The sequence below is a fragment of the Pan troglodytes genome, chromosome 5 (assembly GCF_028858775.2).
Source record: "Pan troglodytes isolate AG18354 chromosome 5, NHGRI_mPanTro3-v2.0_pri, whole genome shotgun sequence".
NCBI classification, from domain to species: Eukaryota; Metazoa; Chordata; class Mammalia; order Primates; family Hominidae; genus Pan; species Pan troglodytes.
Genome location: NC_072403.2, coordinates 85,522,442 through 85,543,568, shown reverse-complemented (window position 1 = coordinate 85,543,568; position 21,127 = coordinate 85,522,442). Strand labels below are relative to the sequence as shown.

At 44.5% G+C, this 21,127-nt stretch overlaps 1 protein-coding gene across 5 annotated transcripts in view; it reads left to right on the top strand.

Annotated features, from left to right (window-relative positions):
- SLC17A5 (solute carrier family 17 member 5) overlaps positions 1–20,738 on the top strand; it is a 72,414-nt gene extending 51,676 nt beyond the window's left edge. For 3 of the 5 annotated variants that reach the window (XM_003311405.5, XM_016955862.4, XM_009451559.5), the window contains 2 exons: positions 327–417; positions 5,584–7,417. In XM_003311405.5, coding sequence (XP_003311453.1) covers positions 327–417; positions 5,584–5,721 — 229 coding nt within the window. In that variant the 3' untranslated portion in view covers positions 5,722–7,417. Of the gene's footprint in view, positions 1–326; positions 418–1,838; positions 1,937–5,583; positions 7,418–20,255 lie in introns of those variants that run through there. The other 2 variants (XM_054686049.2, XM_009451561.5) reach the window with 2 other exon arrangements.
- Positions 20,739–21,127: the final 389 nt, after the last annotated feature.

Below are 21,127 nucleotides of genomic sequence, written 5' to 3'. Positions count from 1 at the left end.
TTGGGAGGCCGAGGCAGGCAGATCACTTGAGGTCAGGAGCTCGAGAGCAGCCTGGCCAACATGGTGAGACCCCAGCTCTACTAAAAATACAAAACTAACCCGGCATGATGGTGGATGCCTGTAGTCCCCGCTACTTAGGAGGCTAAGGCACGCTTGAACCCGGGAGGCAGAGGCTGCAGTGAGCTGAGATCATCCCACTGCCCTCAAGCCTGGGCCACAGAGTGAGACTCTGTCTCAAAAAAAAAAAAAAAAGAAAGAAGAAGGAAAGAATGAAGCTGTTTAAATGTGTATCACAATAATAAACGTCTATGAAAATGTTTCTACAGGTATGCTGGTATCCTCCTGGGCATCACAAATACATTTGCCACTATTCCAGGAATGGTTGGGCCCGTCATTGCTAAAAGTCTGACCCCTGATGTAAGTAGATAATTTACTTGTAAACTGGAAAGGTTTTGGAGCTGCACATCTGTGTCAAAGTTCAGTGTATTTTAATTAAGTTTAAAATTCTAAATGTTCTTATGAAATTCTTTTTAGCAACAAAAAGCTAAATGCCTTAATGGATGGGAAAGTATATTTTCAAAGAACAGTTTTTGGATTTTAGACAAAACAATTGAACTAAGTCAAATGAAGACACTGTAGCTGAAACCACACAAGTAGATAAAAGTTGTGATATTGGCCGGGCGCAGTGGCTCATGCCTGTAATCCCAGCACTTTGGGAGGCCGAGACAGGTGGATCACGAGGTCAGGAGTTCAATACCAGCCTCACCAACATGGTGAAACCCCGTCTCTACTAAAAATACAAAAATTAGCCGGTGTGGTGGCAGGTGCCTGTAGTCCCAGCTACTCAGGAGGCTGAGGCACAAGAATCGCTCAAACCCAGGAGGCGGAGGTTGCAGTAAGCCAACATCGCCACTGCACTCCAGTCTGGCAACAGAGCAAGACTCTGTCTCAAAAAAAAAAAAAAAAAAAAAAGAATTTCAGGACATACTTACAGACTTTCTTATTACCAAATATACTGATTTCAGACATATATGTGTTCCCCACAGATAGTGTTCCTACTTCTTCTCCACATCTACCATTTCTAATTCCTTAAGTGACACGGTACCTCCCTGTTACTATTTCCTCTCACTTAATAAAAAGGAATGTTGTAGAAATGCTTTTTCTAAAGTTCTGTGTCTCAATATGGACATGTCCAAAATGTTTAACCTTGTCCTCATGGAGCAGGGTGGCAACACCAGAACCTAAGTCAGCTCACTACCATGTGTTCATTTCACTTACAGATAATGCCAACACTTCTGCTAGGGAAATATGGATTCCTGAATTACAGTCTTGTATGTTTACAAGTGTGAACTGCGCTTGATTTGGGATATGTTACAGCATTTGTTTAATGCTATTAAAAGGATATCACTGTTTTAGCTGGGTGTGGTTTGTACCTGTAGTCCCAGCTACTTAGGAGGCTAAGGCAGGTGGATGCATAAGCCCAGGGTTTTGAGGCTGCAGTGAGCTATGATCATGCCTCTGCACTCCAGCCTGGGTGAGAGCAGGAGACCCTGTCTCAAAAAAATAAAATAAATAAAAAATAAAAATAAAAAAATGAACAAAATAAAATAAGTTCCGCACTCCGTTGCCCAGTCTGAAGTACAGTGGTGCAGTCTCAGCTCACTGCAACCTCTGCCTCCCAAGTTCAAGCAATTCTCCTGCCTCAGCCTCCTGAGTAGCTGGGACTACAGGCACCCACCACCATGCCCTGCTAATTTTTGTTTTTTGTTTGCGTGTGTGTGTGTGTGCTTTGTTTTTTTGTTTTTTTTTTGAGACGGAGTTTCGCTCTTATTGCTCAGGCTGGAGTACAATGGCGCGATCTCAGCTCACCACAACCTCTGCCTCCCGGGTTCCGGCAATTTTCCTGCCTCAGCCTCCCGAATAGCTGGGATTACAGGCATGTGCCACCACGCCCAGCTAATTTTGTATTTTTAATAGAGACGGAGCTTCTCCATGTTGGTCAGGCTGGTTTGGAACTCCCGACCTCAGGTGATCCACCCATCTCGGCCTCCCAAAGTGCTGGGATTACAGGAGTGAGCCACTGCACCCGGCCAAATAAAACTCTAAAGTATATTATTTTAAAAAAGGAAAAGCACACACTTCCCTTCACAATAGTAATTTCTTTCTTTCTTTTTTTTTTTTTTTTTTTTTTGAGATGAAGTCTCACTCGTCCCCCAGGTTGGAGTGCAGTGGCGTGATCTCAGCTCACTGCAACCTCAGCCTCCCAGGTTCAAACGATTCTCCTGCCTCAGCCTCCCAAGTAGCTAGGACTACAGGCACATGCCACCACACCCGGCTAATTTTTGTATTTTTAGTACAGATGGGGTTTCACCATGTTGGCCAGGCTGGTCTAGAACTTCTGACCTCAAATGATCCACCCGCCTGAGCCTCCCAAAGTGCTGGGATATCAGGCATGAGCCACCGTGCCCAGCCTGTAATTTTTTACTTTGAGCACTGCCTCAAAAACTTTGTGGAATGAGTCAGCATATAAATAAATAATGCAATAATTAAAATTCAAAGTGTGTCTGAGGTTCAATGTTGTTATAAACAAAACAGTATTCTCTAAAAACTGGTGGAATTTTTGTTAAAAAACAAACTAGGAGCTGTGTGAGACTTGTAATACAATGATTGATTTTAAGTTCACTCATTGCCTTCAGATAACACTGAAGTATTATTTTATCCCAGAGACCACACAGGGCAGCTTTGTCTTAGTAATCCTAAGAAGCTGTTTCAAACATTTCTTTCTGGTATAAGATGTAATTATTGACTGATTCCTCAGCAGAATTTAAGATGAGTATCTAAGATTTTTTTTCACTAAAATGCATTCATCTCAGACAAGTATAACCACCACAGGGTGTTTCTTTCTTCATGTTTCTCCCTTTTTCCCAAATAAATGACCTCATACTGGCTTCCCAGTGCCTTCTCTTTCACTTCCTCATTGCTAGTTCTACTGCTTGTTTGTTTGGGTTTTTTGTTTGTTTGTTTGTTTGTTTTTTGAGACAGGGTCTCCATCGCCCAGGCTAGAGTGCAGTAGCGCAATCATGGCTCACTGCAGCCTCAACCTCCCCAGGCTCAGGTGATCTTCCTACCTCAGCCCCCCAAGTAGCTGGACTACAGATGTACACTACCATGTCCAGCTAATTTTTCTACTTCTTGTAGAGATGGGGTTTCACCACCTTGCCCAGGCTGGTCTCAAACTCTGGGGCTCAAGGTATCCACCTACCTCGGCCTCCCAAAGTGCTGGGATTATAGGCATGAGCCACCATGCCTGGCCTGCTTGGTTTGTTTTTTTTTGTTTTGTTTTGTTTTGTTTTGTTTTGTTTTTGAGACGGAGTCTCACTCTGTTGCCCAGGCTGGAGTGCAGTGGCACGATCTTGGCTCACTGCAAACTCCGCCTCCCGGGTTCACGCCATTCTCCTGCCTCAGCCTCCCAAGTAGCTGGGATTACAGGTGCCCACCACCACGCCTGGCTAATTTTTTGTCTTTTTAGTAGAGACGGGGTTTCACCTTGTTAGCCAGGACGGTCTCCATCTCCTGACCTCGTGATCCACCCACCACGGCCTCCCAAAGTGCTGGGATTACAGGCGTAAACCACCACGCCTGGCCTGGTTTATTTATTTATTTATTTTTGAGACGGAGTTTCACTCTTGTTCCCCAGGCTGGAGTGCAATGGCATGATCTCAGCTCACTGCAACCTCCGCCTCCCAGGTTCAAGCAATTCTCCTGCCTCAGCCTCCCGAGTAGCTGGGATTACAGGAGCCTGCCACCACGCCCAGCTAATTTTTGTATTTTTAGTAGGGACAGGGTCTCGCCATGTTGGCCAGGCTGGTCTTGAACTCCTGACCTCGGGTGATCCACCCACCTCAGCCTCCCAAAGTGCCGGCATTACAAGCATGAGCCACCACGCCCAACCAGTTTTTTGTTTTTTTTGTTTTTTTTTGAGAGGGAGTCTTGCTCTGTTGCCCAAGCTGGAGTGCAGTGGAGCGATCTCAGCCTCACTGCAAGCTCCACCTCCCAGGTTCACACCATTCTCCTGCCTCAGCCTCCCGAGTAGCTGGGACTACAGGCGCCGGCCACCACGCCCGGCTAATTTTTTATATTTTTAGTAAAGACGGGGTTTCACCATGTTAGCCAGGATGGTCTCGATCTCCTGACCTTGTGATCCGCCCGCCTCGGCCTCCCAAAGTGCTGGGATTACAGGCGTGATCCACCACGCCCGGCCGTGTGTTTCTTATTTAATGCTGCAAATATAGTCACCACTCTGGTTAGAGTGAAATTGAAAAAATCCAAAAAATGGTTGTTAAAGGTAGTCCAATGACCCAGAAATTTAGATAACTGTCTGATATTTTTATGCCACAGGGTTATACACTGAACAGTTGTCTTACTGACAGATCCCATGTTATATCCTGCTTTGTATGCCATTCAAGATCTTTTATACTTGCCAGGCCTCTCTCTGATGTCACAGATCCTCAAAGCTGAACTTGAGTTCATCTTAACAGTATTTACTTGATCCACCTGACACCTTTCACCTGAGAACCCGGGAGACCGTGCACAGGCATAAGACTTTCTTAGTGTTAGTTAGTGTTAGGCATGATTCAGGGACATGCCAGTACACTTTTTATTGAAGTATATCTATCTATCTTCAGTAAACTTTTTATTGAAGTATAACTTTTTTTAAATGCACAAATCCAGGCCAGGCGTGGTGGCTCACACCTGTAGTACCGTCACTGCGGGAGGCTGAGGCAAGTGGATCACTTGAGCCCAGGAGTTCAAGACCAGCCTGGGAAACATGGCGAAACCCCATCTCTACTAAAAAAAATATATGTATATGTATATGTATATATACGTATATATATACATATATATATACACACAAAGAAAATTAGCCAGGCATGGTAGCATGCACCTCTAATCCCAGCTCCTTGGAAGGCTGAGTTGGGAGGATTGCCTCAGCCCAGAAAGTGGAGGCTGCAGTGAGCCGAGATTGCACCACTGCACTCCAGCCTGGGTGACAGAGTGAGACTCTGTCTCAAAAATAAAAACAAAAATAAATAAATGCACAAATCTAAAGTGTGCAGCTAGATGAATTTCCACAAAGTTAATACATCTGTGTAACCAGCACCCAATCAAGAAACAGAATATTACCTCCCTCAGTAAGACCCCAGGTACCACTTCCTCCTATTTTTCCTTCACCCTCACCAAGTGGAACCACTCTCCCAACTTTTAACCCCATAGATTAGTATGGTCTGACTTTGGGCTTTATATAAATGGAATAATTTAGTATGTACCTTTTTTTTCTGGCTTCTTTTGCTTCATATTTTGTTTGTGAGCTGTATTTATGTTGTAGCCCATTCTCATTGCTGTATTGTATTACGTTGAACAAATATACCACTATCCTACTGCTGGTGGACATTTGGGTTGTTTCAAGGATGAGGCTTTTATGAATAATGTGGCTGTTTTAACACTCTTGTGACACTATCTTTTTAATGAAGTGAACTACACACAAAATTTTATTTCACTTGCATTTTTTGTCTTTCTTTATAGAACACTGTTGGAGAATGGCAAACCGTGTTCTATATTGCTGCTGCTATTAATGTTTTTGGTGCCATTTTCTTTACACTATTTGCCAAAGGTGAAGTACAAAACTGGGCTCTCAATGATCACCATGGACACAGACACTGAAGGAACCAATAAATAATCCTGCCTCTATTAATGTATTTTTATTTATCATGTAACCTCAAAGTGCCTTCTGTATTGTGTAAGCATTCTATGTCTTTTTTAAATTGTACTTGTATTAGATTTTTAAGGCCTATAATCATGAAATATCACTAGTTGCCAGAATAATAAAATGAACTGTGTTTAATTATGAATAATATATATGCTAGGACTTCTACTTTAGATTCACATACCTGCCTGCAAGTCGGGCAACATGAAGTAGGACAGTTCTGTTGATTTTTTAGGGCCATACTAAAGGGAATGAGCTGAAACAGACCTCCTAATACCTTTGCTTAATTAAACTAGATGATAATTCTCAGGTACTGATAAACACCTGTTGTTGTTCACTTTCCTCATAAAAATTGTCAGCTCTCTCTGACACTTAGACCTCAAACTTTAGCATCTCTATGGAGCTGCCATCCACTGTATAATTTGGCCTGGCAACTGGACTGAGGGGAGTGTGTCCAGGCAGCTGCCAAGCACTCCCTCCCTGGCTTCAGGGTCAGAGTGCCCAGCGTTTATCAGAGGCAGCATCCAAGCCCAGAGCCAGTGTCGACTCTTTGGCTGTTGCCTTTCCTCTGAGGGGCTATTAATGTGTAGATAAAGCCCTGAGTAGGCAAGAGCAGTGAGATCCACTGCTGTGGTCTTGATACATCCTCAAACTTTCCCTTCCCAGCACAGAGGAATATCGGCTGGCATGCAACCTGCAAAAGAAAAATGTGAAGTGGCCGGGCGCGGTGGCTCATGCCTGTAATCCCAGCACTTTGGGGGGCTGAGGTGGGCGAATCATGAGATCAGGAGTTCGAGACCAGCCTGGCCAGCATGGTGAAACCCCATCTCTACTAAAAATACAAAAAATTAGCTGGGTGTGGTGACGGGCGCCTGTAATCCCAGATACTCAGGAGGCTGAGGTAGGAGAATCACTTGAACCCGGGAGGTGGAGGTTGCAGTGAACCAAGATCACACCACTGCACTCCAGCCTGGGCGATGGAGCGAGACTCCAACTCAAAAAAAAAAAAAGAAAAAAGAAAGAAAAGTGCGATGCCCAGTCAATCACAAATAAGATCATCCTGGTTTAAATCTACTCCACATGGATCACAGTATAAATTTCTATGTGCTGTGTTTTGTTCGTTTGTATTTTGTAGAGATGGGGTCTCGTTTTGTCGCCCAGGCTGGTTTTGAACTCCTGGCTTCAAGCGATCCTCCTGTCTCGACCTCACAAAGTGTTGAGACTACAGGCATGAGCCACTGTGCCCAGCCTGTTCTATGTTTTTAAGCTACACGAGAATTTTTTTTTTATTAATTCTCACTGTTTGTTCAGTCTGTCTTCATCTAAGTTTGTGTTGCAGTTTAAAGTTAAAGTGACTTTTAAAGGCCACATCACCTGAGACTAGGGTAATCATCTTTACTTCTGGTTCCTGAAATCATATTTTTCCAGTGGACCATCCTCCAGTGGCTGTGGTTGTTGAGCATGCTTTCAGAACACCTATGTGGCTTAAAACTTAGTTTATGTTTTGTGTTCAACACTACGTGTAATATTTTAAAACTGTTTAATGTGATGTGAATACATTTATGTACATTTATTTTTTAATTTGTAAATAGCTTTAAATTGCTATGGCAATGTTTCTTTTATAAATCATCAAAATAAACCTTTGTGAATTGATTTTTGGATCTGACAGTTCTGTGATGTTTCCTAGTGTCCACAGTGACTCTTTGACATCTTTTCTGCATCCTGCTCGAGCCATCGTCTTCTCTACACACATTTCTGCTACCATAAAGCCGAGGAACTTGGGCCTCCTAAGGGATACAGCATCAGAAATCTCTGTTGCCATCAACCTGCCCTTCCTAGCTCTGAATAGAGTCAGTCCTTCTTGCTATAGCATATGCCCACACTACACTGATTCTCTCTCTCCCACCTCCTCTAAGGACTTGCTTCAGTAATTCTTCTTTTTTTAAATAATTGAGACAGGGTCTTGCTTTGTTGCCCAAGCTGAGCTCAAGCGATCCTCCTGCCTCAGCCTCCCAAGTAGCTGGCACTACACAGGCATGTGCTATCACGCCCAGTGAGGAGCTCCTCTTTCATTTACTTCTTCAGTCTCTCCCCTTATTCTTTTCCTTCTATCTCAGAGATACACACGTCTTCTCTAGTCCTTAAATAAAAATACAGAAGTCTCCTGGAGACATTAAATCACAAGTGTACAGAATATCTCTAAGATAATACTCAAGAAACTGGAAAACAGTGTGTGATTTTATAGATAGATATAGATACAGATATAGATTTTCATCCATGGTTCGAGGCTCATAACTCCCGTAGCTCTTGTTATGTTGAGCGCCTTTAGCCCTTAGAAGTAGCCTCAGGAAACAGAATCTTTCTGATCCTCTCCTGTCCTCCTTTCACCTGCTGCTTTTTCTCCCAAGGCAGGAATCTTCCCCCACCTTTCTGTCTTGGAACTGGTCATAAAGAAATTCTGTGGCTGGGGAGGTGGCTCACACCTGTAATCCCAGCGCTTTGGGAGGCTGAGGCAGGCGGATCACAAGGTCAGGAGTTCGAGACCAGCCTGGACAATATGGTGAAACCCCGTCCCTACTAAAAATACAAAAATGAGCCAGGTGTGGTGGCGGGCGTCTGTAGTCCCAGCTACTCGGGAGGCTGAGGCAGGAGAATCACTTGAACCCGGGAGGTGGAGGTTACAGTGAGCCGAGATTGCACCACTGCACTCCAGACTGGGTGACAGAGTGAGACTCCGTCTCAAAAAAAAAAAAAAAAAATTATGTGGCCTACCTTGTTGGACTGTAGGTCATAAGACCCCACGCCCACGTTTAAGAAGAGGTCCTCTCCATACCCTGGAGGAAGGAATGCTGCACAGAGAGGCCAAGAAGAATCTGGACAGGACTTGCTGGGTTTCCCTCTGAGTCTATTAGTGTTAGATCACACCCTTTCTGTCCAATCACATTTCTACATGGTTGTTATTCATGACTATCCAATGAAGTCTCCATAAAAGGCCTAATAAGACAGGGTTTGGGGAGCCTACTGATAGCTGAACACATGGAGGTTCCTGGAGGGTGGCACGCCCAGAGAGGGCATGGAAGTTCCTCATCCCTTTCCCCAGACATTGCCCTGTGCATCTCTTCATCTGTGTCCTTTGTAATATCCTTTATAGTAAATGATAAACATAAGTGTTTCCCTGAGTTCTTCGAACCACTCTAGCAAATCGATTGAACCAAAAGAGGCAGTTGTGAAAACCTCAACTTGAAGCCAGCAGGTCACAAGTTCCAGAAGCCTAGACTTGGGACTGGTGTCTCCAGTGGTGGGCAATCTTGGGGACTGGGCCTTCAACCTGTGGAATCTGATGCTACCTCCAGGTAGACAGTGTCAGTACTGAATTGGGAGACACCCAGCCGGTGTCTGTTGCAGAACTGATTGCTTAGTTGGTGTGTGAGGAAAAACCCACACCCTTTTAATCACAGAAGTCTTCTGTGTTTATTGTTGTTGAATGAGAGATAAGAAAAAAACACATTTGGGCCAGGCGCGGTGGCTCACGCCTGTAATCCCAGCACTTTGGGAGGCCGAGGCGGGCAGATCACAAGGTCAGGAGATCGAGACCATCCTGGCTAACACAGTGAAACCCCACCTCTACTGAAAATACAAAAAAATTAGCCGGGCATGGTGGCAGGTGCCTGTAGTCCCAGCTACTCCGGAGGCTGAGGCAGGAGAATGGCGTGAAGCCGGGAGGCGGAGCTTGCAGTGCGCTGAGATCGCGCCACTGCACTCCAGCCTGAGCGACAGAGTGAGACTCCGTCTCAAAAAAAAAAAGAAAAAGAAAAAAAAACACATTTGGCCCGCCATGGTGGCTCACGCCTGTAATCCCAGCACTTTGGAAGGCTGAGGCAGGCAGATCACCTGAGATCAGAAGTTCGAGACCAGCCTGACCAACATGGAGAAACCCTGTCTCTACTAAAAAATACAAAATTAGCCGGGCATGGTGGCACATGCCTGTAATCCCAGCTACACGGGAGGCTGAGGCAGGAGAATCGCTTGAACCCAGGAGGCAGAGGTTGCGGTGAGCCAAGATCACGCAATTGCACTCCAGCCTGGGCAACAAGAGCGAACCTCAGTCTCAAAAAAAAAAACAAAACAAAAAAAAAAAAAACACAGTGTGAGTAGATTTTTCCACAAACAACGGTTACCTCTATAGAGATAAAATCAGCAACTAGGGATAGGAAGGACAATTAATTTTCACTTTACCAAATGTGGCAGTATGACCTATTCAAATAAATATATTGTTTCATTTATTTATTTATTTTCAGACGGACACTTGCTCTGTTGCCCAGGCTGGAGTGCAGTGGCGCGATCCCTGCTCACTGCGACCTCCACCTCCCAGGTTCAGCGATTCCCCTGCCTCAGCCTCCTGAGTAGCTGGGACTAAAGGCATGCGCCCCCATACCTGGCTAATTTTTGTATTTTTAGTAGAGATGGGGTTTCACCATGTTGGCCAGGCTGGTCTACGAACTCCTGACCTCGTGATTTGCCCGCCTCAGCCTCCCAAAGTGCTGGGATTGCCGTGCCTGGCCAAATATATTGTTTTAAAAACAAAAGACCTGTTGCCCAAGCTGTAATGTAATCACCGCTAGGTTTTCTTTTTTTTTTTTTTCTTTTTTTTTTTTTTTTGAGACGGAGTCTCGCTCTGTCGCGCAGGCTGGAGTGCAGTGGCGCGATCTCAGCTCACTGCAAGCTCTGCCTCCCAGGTTCACGCCATTCTCCTGCCTCAGCCTCCCGAGTAGCTGGGACTACAGGCGCCCACCACCACGCTCGGCTAATTTTTTGTATTTTTAGTAGAGACGGGGTTTCACTGTGTTAGCCAGGATGGTCTCGATCTCCTGACCTTGTGATCCGCCCACCTCGGCCTCCCAAAGTGCTGGGATTACAGGCGTGAGCCACCGCGCCTGGCACCGCTAGGTTTTCAACTACCTGCTGGACATCCCCAACTGGCTATCCTTCCTTGCACCTGAGACTATTTAAATCCAACCTCACTCCCCCACCCCCATTCTAAATAAAACTGGCTGTTCCTGCCACCTTCATATTTCTCTTAAAAGTACATTTCCCCAGTCACTTAGGCTTGGCCCAAAGTCATTTTTGTTCCTCCTCCCTAGCCTCCCACCAAACCCCCTACTCTGTGCCAAAACAACCACCTGCTGACCGGGCACAGTGGCTCACACCTGTAATCCCAGCACTTTGGGAAGCCAAGGCGGGCGAATTGCCTGAGGTCAAGAGTTCCAGACCAGCCTGGCTAACATGGTGAAACCCATTCTCTACTAAAAATACAAAAAAATTAGCCGGGCATGGTGGCACCCGCCTTTAGTCCTACAAAATACAAAAAATTAGCTGGACATGGTGGTGCAGACCTGTAGTTCCCAGCTACTCGGGAGGCTGAGGCAGGAGAATCTCTTCCACCCGGGAGATGGAGGTTGCAGTAAGCCGAGATCGCACCACTGCCCTCCAGCCTGGGCGACAGAAGGGGACCCCGTCAAAAAAAAAAAACAAAAAAAACAAAAAAAAAACACCTGGCTCTTCCATTTCAGTTTTTTCATGTCTCTGGAATTTTTTGTTTGTTTTGAAACAGAGTATCACTCTGTCACCCAGGCTGGGGGGCGTGGCATGATCACAGCTCACTGCAGCCTCTACCCCACAGGCTCAAGAGATCCTCCCACTTCAGCCTCCAGACTAGCTGGTACTACAGGTCTGCACCACCATGCCCAGCTAATTTTTGTATTTTGTAGAGATGGGGTTTCACTATGTTGTCCAGTCTAGTCTCCTGGGTTCAAGTGATCCTCCCGCCTCAGCCTTTCAAAGTGCTGGGATTACAGGTGTAAGCCCATGTCCGGCCTGGGATTTTTTTTTTCTTAATTCTTCTTCCAGGCCAGGCACAGTGCCTCACACCTGAAATCCCAGTACTTTGGAAGGTCAAGGTGGATAGATGGCTTGAGCCCGGGAGTTTGAGACCAGCTTGGGCAACATGGTGAAACCTGGTCTCTACAAAAAATACAAAAAATTGGCTGGGCATGGTGGTGCATACCTGTAGCCCCAGTTATTCAGGAGGCTGAGTTGAGAGAATCACTTGAGCCCAGGAGATCGAGGCTGCAGTGAGCTGAGATCTCACTGCACTCCAGACTGAGTGACAGAGCGAAAGTCTTTCTCAACAACAACAACAAAAAAAAACCCACTGTCATCTCCTAGGTAAGAGTCTAGTGGCTTTTGTTTACACCTAGAGTAGAAAAGTTAAGTGGTATCACTGCCTTTAGTCTTGCCCTCTTCTATCCCAGCTTCCCACCAGTGTTGAGTTCATTGTCCCAATACAACTAATCTCTCTGATTAAGGTGCTCCCCCATGGTGAGCCCCATGGCTTCCCTGGGCCTACCCAGTAAACTCTCCCACCCAGCAGCTGTGCCCTCCTCACCCCTAGGTTCAGCCTACTCTACCCTTATCTTATGGTGGGAGCCATGCCTTGTTGCAGCGATCTGGCTGCTTCACTTCCCCATGCCTTCTCTCCATCTTCCCTTTCCTCTTCATACCTTTATTAATTTCCTTCCCTGGGTCTGGAAGGTCTCTCCTCAACCTTGCCACTTCCTTCATGACCCCTAATTTCTTCCACCCTCCCTGATCTAGATGTGGTGTCTCCCTTTAACCTACCAAAGTGCCACATTATTTATTTATTTTGGGGTTTCCCTTTATTTTAAACTCAAGGATTTAGGCTCAATTATGTGGAAGAGAGAATTTCTTCATTCATTCAGCGAATACTAAGTATCTACCCTTCGCTAGGCAACAAGGATACAAAGATGCATCTGACACAGCCCTTTCCCTCCCTGGAGCTCCTTCTGACTCCTTGACTCCTTGATCCCCTTCCTCCTTTTTTTTTTTTTTTTTTTTTTTTTTTTTTGGAGACAGCGTCTTGCTCTGTTGCCCAGGCTGTAGTGCAGTGGTGTAATCTCCACTCACTGCAACCTCTGCCTCCCAGGTTCAAGAAATTCTCCTGCCTCAGCCTCCCGAATAGCTGGGACCACAGGTCCATGCCGCCACATCCAGCTAATTTTTTGTATTTTTAGTAGAGACTAAAATACTAAATTTTTAGTAGAGCCTGTTGCCCAGGCTGGCCTCGAACCCCTGAGCTCAGGCAATCCGCCAGCCTCAGCCTCCCGTGAGCCACTGCACCCGGCCCTCTTTCTTTATAATACTTATGAACACATGTCTGTGTCTGTCCCAGGAATAGATTCATCACAAACATCTTGAAAGCAGGGTTCATTCCATTCATCTCAGCATGGTCTCACTCATAACAACATGTGCTTAGTTCACTTAGGATGCTTATTAAATAACAACCCTTTAGTTAAATAGACTAAAAATTGATATTTTTGACCAGGCACAAAGGCTCACACCTGTTATCCCAACACTTTATGAGGCTGAGGGCAGGAGGATTGCTTGAGCCCAGGAATTCAATACCAGACTGCACAACAAGGCAAGACCCCATCTCTACAAAAAATTTTCTAAAAACTTAGCCAGGTGTGCTGGCACAGACCTGTGGTCCCAGCTACTCAGGAGGCTGAGGTGGGAGGATCACTTGAGCCCAGGAGGTTGAGGCCACAGTTAGCCATGTTCACACCAAGCCACTCCAGCCTGGGCAAGAGAGCAAGACCCTGTCTCAAAAAATAATAAATAAATACATAATTTTTTTTTTGAGATGGAGTTTCGCTTTTGTTGCCCATACTGGAGTACAGTGGCACGATCTTGGCTCACTGCAACCTCCACCTCCCGGGTTCAAGCGATTCTCCTGCTTCAGCTTCCCAAATAGCTGGGATTACAGGTGCCTGCCACCATGCCCGGCTACTTTTTGTATTTTTAGTTGAGATGAGGCTTACCATGTTGGCCAAGCTGGTCTCGAACTCCTGACCTCAGGTGATCCGCCCACAAAGGCCTCCCAAAGTGCTGGGATTACAGGCGTGAGCCGCAGCACCTGGCCAATAAATAGAAATTTTTGATCTCATATATTGTTTTTTTCATGTTTTCTGCTGACCCAAAAAATTAAATAAATGTGCCGACTGCTTTTCAATTTTTTTTTTCAATAAGGCTCCAGGTCAACAGTAGTGCAAGCTTTTAATGAATAAATATGCTAACATCAAAATAAGTTATAAATGGTAATTATTAGCAAATAGTTTTGAAAGTATTTGAGAGTAGCTTAGTTTTGTATATGCAAAATACTTCTCCCAGTTATTCAACAAGTATTTACTGAGCATCCACTATGTACCAGGCATTGCTTTTTGCACGACGACATGGAAGTGGAAAAAAAAAAAAGAAATAAGCCAAGTCCCTTTTCTCCTGCAGCTCACATTTTTATTTATCAAGCGTTTTTCTTTATAAGCTCCAGCCTTCAAAACCTCTCATGTAAAAGCATTATTATCCACCCAACAAGCAAATCCAATGGGAAAGAAGCGTGCCAACTGAACTTGAGAGTCCAGTTTATGAAAGAACTTGAGACAAACGCTGAAGACAGCAGTTTGTATTAGCCATGGTAATGTCTTTCTTACTTCAGCCTTTGTTTCGTTTTCAGGAAATCAGAAATAGAGATATCTGAGTTTAGACTTTGTTGCAGAGTAGATTATCTTATCTCCCCTCTGGATGTTCAAAATAAAATTCCCCCAAATATTGGGACCAAAGCTATCACAAAAACAAAACAAACAAAAAAAAAGCCAGCCATGGTGGTGCACGCCTGTGGTCTCAGCTACTCAGGAGGTTGAGGTGAGAGGATAGCTTGAGCCCAAGTGATCAAGGCTTCAGTGAGCCAAGATCATACCACTGCCCTCCAGCCTGGGTGACAGAGCCAGACGCTGTCTCACAAAAAAGAAAAGAGAGAGAGAGAAATTCCCCCAAACAGAAAAAGACTGATGTAATATTTAAATTTGAAGGCAGGAAGACCACTATAGGAAATGGCCTGGTTCCTCTCAGTAAAAGCATATTACTGCCTCAGAAGAAGAGACATGGGGTAAATGTTTAATTTCAGTTAAAGAATAAATTATCTTTCTCATAGACATGTAAATTAAGATGGATCACAAAGCCTTTTCAGATGCCTCTGCCTTTTAGAGCAACCATAAGCAGAAAAGCCAATTATAAAAGTTTTTACTCTCAAAGGATAATATAGAAAATTCTTTCTAGGAGCTGTGCAAAGGAAAGCTGTGAGCATAAGCAATACTGAAAAGAAATGAAATGTAAGGAATTTTCTGCCCCCTTTTCTTTTGTGCCTGGAGGAGGAAGAACACTAGTAATTTTCCAAGTGCCTGTTTACTTTCACTTTATCTTGATGTTGGGGGAGGCGGAAACTTAGAAGTGTTACATCACTGCCAGTCCTGTGCTTGAGTGAGAAGCCACTTTTGCCCAACTGAGCTAAAAAACTATTGAAACTATCAGTTTCCTCATACACATTCTCAGTCCATAATCGTCTAGACTTTGGTAGAGGGGTAGGAATATATATATATATAGTATTAAATCTTTTTCTTAAGCACTCTCACTGTCAGAAACAACTGAAATACGCTAACATGTCCAACAGTGTTATCACCTCTCCGATCAAGTGTGCATCCTGGTCCCAATCATGCTTTAGAGCACTACAAATAGCCCCTTGTGTTAAGCACGTTTTATAGCCTTCACTCTACAGTCTGAAACTTGAACTTTCCCCAGAAGTTTTGTTGATATTAAAAGTGATCTGGAAAGGATAAAGAGTCTGATCTTTTTAATGCTTAAGAATTGTTTTGGGCTGGGCATGGTGGCTCATGCTTATAGTCCCAGCACTTTGGGAGACCAAGGCGGGAGAATCATTAAGATCAGGAGTTTGAGATCAGCCGGACCAACATAGTGAAACCCCGTCTCTACTAAAAATACAAAAATTAGCTGGGCATGGTGGCGTGAGCCTGTAGTCCTAGCTACTCAGGAGGCTGAGGCAGGAGAATCACTTGAACTCGGGAGGTGGAGGTTGCAGGGAGCCGAGATCACACCACTGTATTCCAGCCTGGGCAATAGAGCAAGACTCCATCTCAGAAAAAAAAAAAAAGAACTGTTTTGTATGAAGTAATGAATGCTGTTAGAGGAAATTCAAGTCTGTATATTGAATAAATCACCCATATAAGATCTAATTTTTTTTTTTTTTTTTGAGACAGAGTCTCGCTCTGTCACCCAGGCTGGAATGCAGTGGCACGATCTCAGCTCACTGCAACCTTGGCCTCCTGGGTTCAAGCAATTCTCTGCCTCAGCCTCCCCAGTATCTGGGATTACAGGCGCCCACCACCATACCTTGCTAATTTTTTGTATTTTTATTTATTTATTTATTTTTCTTTTTTTTTTGAGACAGAGTCTTGCTCTGTTGCCCAGGCTGGAGTGCAGTGGTGCCATCTCGGCTCACTGCAAGCTCCGCCTCCCGGGTTCATGCCATTCTCCTGCCTCAGCCTCCCGAGTAGCTGGGACTACAGGTGCCCACCACCACGCCTGGCTAATTTTTTTGTATTTTTAGTAGAGACGGGGTTTCACCGTGTTAGCCAGGATGGTCTCGATCTCCTGACCTCGTAATCCACCCGCCTCGGCCTCCCAAAGTGCTGGGATTACAGGCGTGAGCCACCGCGCCCAGCCTGTATTTTTAGTAGAGACCGGGTTTCACCATCTTGGCCAGGTTATTCTTCAACTCCTGAACTCATGATCCATCCACCTCGGCCTCTCAAAGTGCTGGGATTACAGACGTGAGCCACTGCGCCCGGCCTACAATATCTATTATAATGCACTTCTCTTTTTTTTTTTTTTTTTTTTAACACTAAGAAGATATTTCAGGCTGGGCGTGGTGGCTCCCATCTGTAACATCTGCAATCCTAGCATTTTGGGAGGCTGACACTTAAGCCTAGGAGTTCAAGACCAGCCTGGGCAACATAGTGAGACCCTCTCCTCTATAAAACAATAAAATAAAACAAAGAAAAGAAAGAAAAAATGTGTAAAGAAAAAAAAAAAGAAGGCGGCCAGACACAGTGGCTCACGCCTGTAATCCCAGCACTTAGGGAGGCCAAGGCAGGTGGATCACCTGAGGTCAGGAGTTCGAACCCAGCCTGGCCAACATGGTGAAACCCTGTCTCTACTAAAAATACAAAAATTAGCCGGGCATAGTGGTGGGCGCCTGTAATCCCAGCTACTAGGGAGGCTGAGTCAGGAGAATTGCTTGAACCCGGGAGATGGAGGTTGCAGTGAGCCGAGGTGGCGCCACTGCACTCCAGCCTGGGCTACAAGAACAAAACTCCGTCTCAAAAAATAAAAAAGAAAAGAAAAGGAAAGGAAAGGAGAAAAGAAATGCACACTAAACTATAATGAAATATTACTTTAGATCCATCAGATTGGCAAAAATTAGAAAATATGGCTGGGCATGGTGGCTCACGCCTATAATCCAGCACTTTGGAAGGCCGAGGCAGGCGATCACCTGAGGTCAGGAGCTCGAGACTCAGCCTGGCCAATACGGCAAAACCCGTCTCTACTAAAAATACCAGAAAAAAAAAAAAAAAGCTGGGTGTAGTGGTGGTCGCCTGTAATCCCAGCTACTAGGGAGGCTGAGGCAGGTGAATCGCTTGAACCCAGGAGGCTGAGGTTGCAGTAAGCCAGTATCACGCCATTGCACTCCAGCCTGGGCAACAGGAGCGAAATTCCATCTAAAAAAAAAATTATAAAACCTGATGCTAAGTGTTGGCAAAGGATGTGGGAAGACAAAAATTCTTGTCCACAAAGGGAGTGAGTGTGGGATATAAACTGGCAAACCCATTCCAGAAAGCAAAATGTTTGTATTTGAATTAAATAAAAATGTGTCCTTTGGCCCTGTATATATGCCCCACATCTGGGTATATGTCCCAGAGTGATTTGCTGAAGTCCCTAAGAAAGCATATACTCCACACTGTTTATTGTGACAGAGTTGGAGGCAACCCAGGTGTCCATGATTAGGGAAATATAAGTTAAATCTGGTGGATGTTTATTATGGAATAATATAATTCAGGACCATATAGAGACCTCAAAAATGTTGAGTAGGCCAGGCGCGGTGGCTCACGCCTGAAATCCCAGCACTTTGGGAGGCTGAGGCAGGCAGATCACCTGAGGTCAGGAGTTTGAAACCAGCCTGGCCAAGATGGTGAAACCCGGTCTCTACTAAAAATACAAAATTAGCGAGGCGTGGTGGCACATGCCTGTAATCCCAGCTACTCGGGAGGCTGCGATGGGAGAATCACTTGAACCCAGGAGGTGGAGGTTGCAGTGAGCTGAGATTGCACCACTGCACTCCAGCCTGGGCAACACAGCAAGACTCCATCTCATAAATAAATATGTAAATAAATAAATAAAATAAAAGTGTACAAGTCAGCTGGGCATGATGGAGTGCACCTGTAGGGCTCAGCTACTCAGGAGGCTGTGGAGGGAGGATTACTTGAGCCTAGGAAACATAGCAAGACCCCATCTCTTTTTTAAAAAAGTGTACAATTTAGTGACTTTTTAGTATATTCAGGGTCGTGCAACTATTAAACGTCTAATTACAGAACATGTCATCACCCTGTAAAGAAACCTCATATCCATTCACAGTCACTCTTCATTCCCTCTCTTTTCCCAGTACCAGTCAACCACTAACCTATTTTCCATCTCTACAGATATGACTATTCTGGACATTTCTTATAGAATATGTGATCTGTTATGACTGGCTTATTTCTCTTAACATGTTTTCTAGGTTCATCCTCCGGTAGCATGTATCTGTATTTCATTCCTTTTTTATTGCCAAATAATATTCCATTGAATGGATATATTATTATTTATTTGTTTTTTCATTAGTTGATGTTTCTATTTTTTGGCAGTTATGAATAACACTGCTAGAACATTCACGTACAGGTGTTTTATTCTTTTTTTTTTTTTTTTTTTTTTTTTTTTTGAGACAGGGTCTCACTCTGTTGCCCAGACTGGAGTGCAGTGGTGTGATCTTGACTCATTGCAGCCTCCACCTCCTGGGTTCAAGTGATTCTCGTACTTCAGCCTCCTGAGTAGCTGGGACTACAGGCACATGCCACCATGCCTGGCTAATTTTTGTATTTTTAGTAGAGACGGGGTTTTGCCATGTTGGCCAAGCTGGTCTCAAACTCCTGGGCTCAGGTGATCCACCTGCCTCAGCCTCTCAAAGTGCTGAGATTACAGGCATAAGCCACCACACCCAGACTAGTTGATTTTAGTATATGGTAAGAAATAGGGGTCTATTTGCTTTTTTTTTTTTTTCCTGCTGCTGTGTGAGGAGCAGGGCTAACTCATAGGCAGTGTGTCCAGAGACGGTGAGGGGTCTAGTTTCATTCTTCTGCATATGGATATCGAGTTTTCCCAGCATCATTTATTGAAGGAGGCGTCCTTTTCCTGGTGTATGTCCATGGTGCCTTTATAAAAAAATGTTGGCTGTAAATGCATGGATTTATTTCTGGGTTCTCTATTCTGTTCCATTGGTCTGTGTCTGTTTTTATACCAATACCATGCTGTTTCAGTTACTATCACTTTGTAGTATATTTTGAATCAGGTAGTGTAATACCTCCAGCTTTGTTCATTTTGCTCAGTATAGCTTTGGCTAGTTGGGGTCTTTATGGTTCCATATTAATTTTAGGGATTTTTTTCTATTTCTGTGAAGAATGTCATTGGTATTTTTATAGCAATTGCATTGCTATAGATTGCTTTGGGTCATTAAAAATAATAACAATCAGAAAAAGAATGCATTGTAAAAAACAAACACGAAAACTCAAGGTCAGCCCCAAAACTTCTGCCTGACTTTAGAACCCCAAATCTAGGGTTTCTGGCCCTTGGGCTTCAGGCTGGAGTGACCCTCCCCAATCCACCCTCAAACTTTACACCTCAGACTGGATGATAAGGTGGCTTCTGTGGCCCACAAAGTGGACCTTGTTGATATTCATGTCAGCCCACTGGCCATGCCAAATGACCCATATTTACTTGCCAATAAAAATACCAAAAAACAAAACACTGACACTCCTGAAGGATGCCATTCAGTTCACTACTTTCTCCACTCTCTTATCCCAGTGTCAATGTCCATAACTTTCACCATAAGGACTTTGTATTTTAAAAAATACGTTTTAAAGAACCGATTGTTACAGCATAAACACACACGCACATGCACACACACACACACACACACACACACACCCTGTCTGTCTTCAGAAGCTTGGAATACATTACAGATTCACTGCCCTAAAAACCACTCACAGCAGGGATCGTTTTACCCCGGACACCAAATAAATCCTCCAGATTTGAGCCACTCGGTGGCGAAACACGGACTGTGGGTATTTCCCAGTAGGGTGGGGTGCAGCAAATATTTATAGCTCTCAGGAAACTTGTGTTTGACTCATATTTTAGCTGATTCGTGAATAAGAACTATCAAAGGCTAGATTTTTTTTTTCTTTCTTTTTGGTTTAAGGAAAGAAGATGACTAGTGGAGCAACCATTTCTGCGTGACTGCAGAGAGAAAACACAAAGAAAGGAATTTAGAATGACTCAGCCCGGGCAGCGCAGCGGGTGAGGGCCTCGCGAACAATGGAAAGTCACACTGGGGCCTCAGAACCCGGGTCTACACCCTCAGCGCCAGAGGCTGCTGACCGCTGGGGGCAGCAGGGACACTAGGCAAAAAGTGACTTTCTTGTCCCTCATTTCTTGCTTTTTAGCCTAAAATGCAGAACTAGCTCTTAAGATTGAAATATAATTATGATAATTTTGTAAAACTCACAGGAGCTCTGGGACATAAAAGCAAAGGTCCGGGGCCTCATTCCCAGAGGCCAGGGTCATTTGGGCAGCAAATAACAAACGCCAGGAATCCACACATCAACTCGCCTGGGCTGGGGATGGGAGTGGGGTTGGGTAGGACTCTGAGCACGTTTTTTTAACTCACCAGAAAACTTTCTAGAAAAAAAAAAAAAAAAAAAAAAAAAAGCCCAAGGGCGCCACATGGCAAGCCTTTGCTTCCAGGCCAGGGGTAAAAGTCTTTGCTGTACCTCCAAGAGGCCAGCTTGGACCTCACAGGATAATGAATTTGCCCTTTCTGGCAGGAACAGGAACTCAGAAAAGAAATTGGCCAGAGGCCTGGTGGTTAGGAGATTGTTTCTGAAAAAATGCAATCATCTAATAGAGAATCTGTTGAGCTTAGGGTTTCTTGTGTGGGACTCAGTTACTCTCGAGGAATGTAGCAGCTGCAGCCAACATTTAAAAATCAATAGAATATATAGAATACCCTGTTTTTTTGTTGTTTGTATGTTTGCCAGTGCATGGTATAGATGTCCAGGCTGCGCCCTAAAT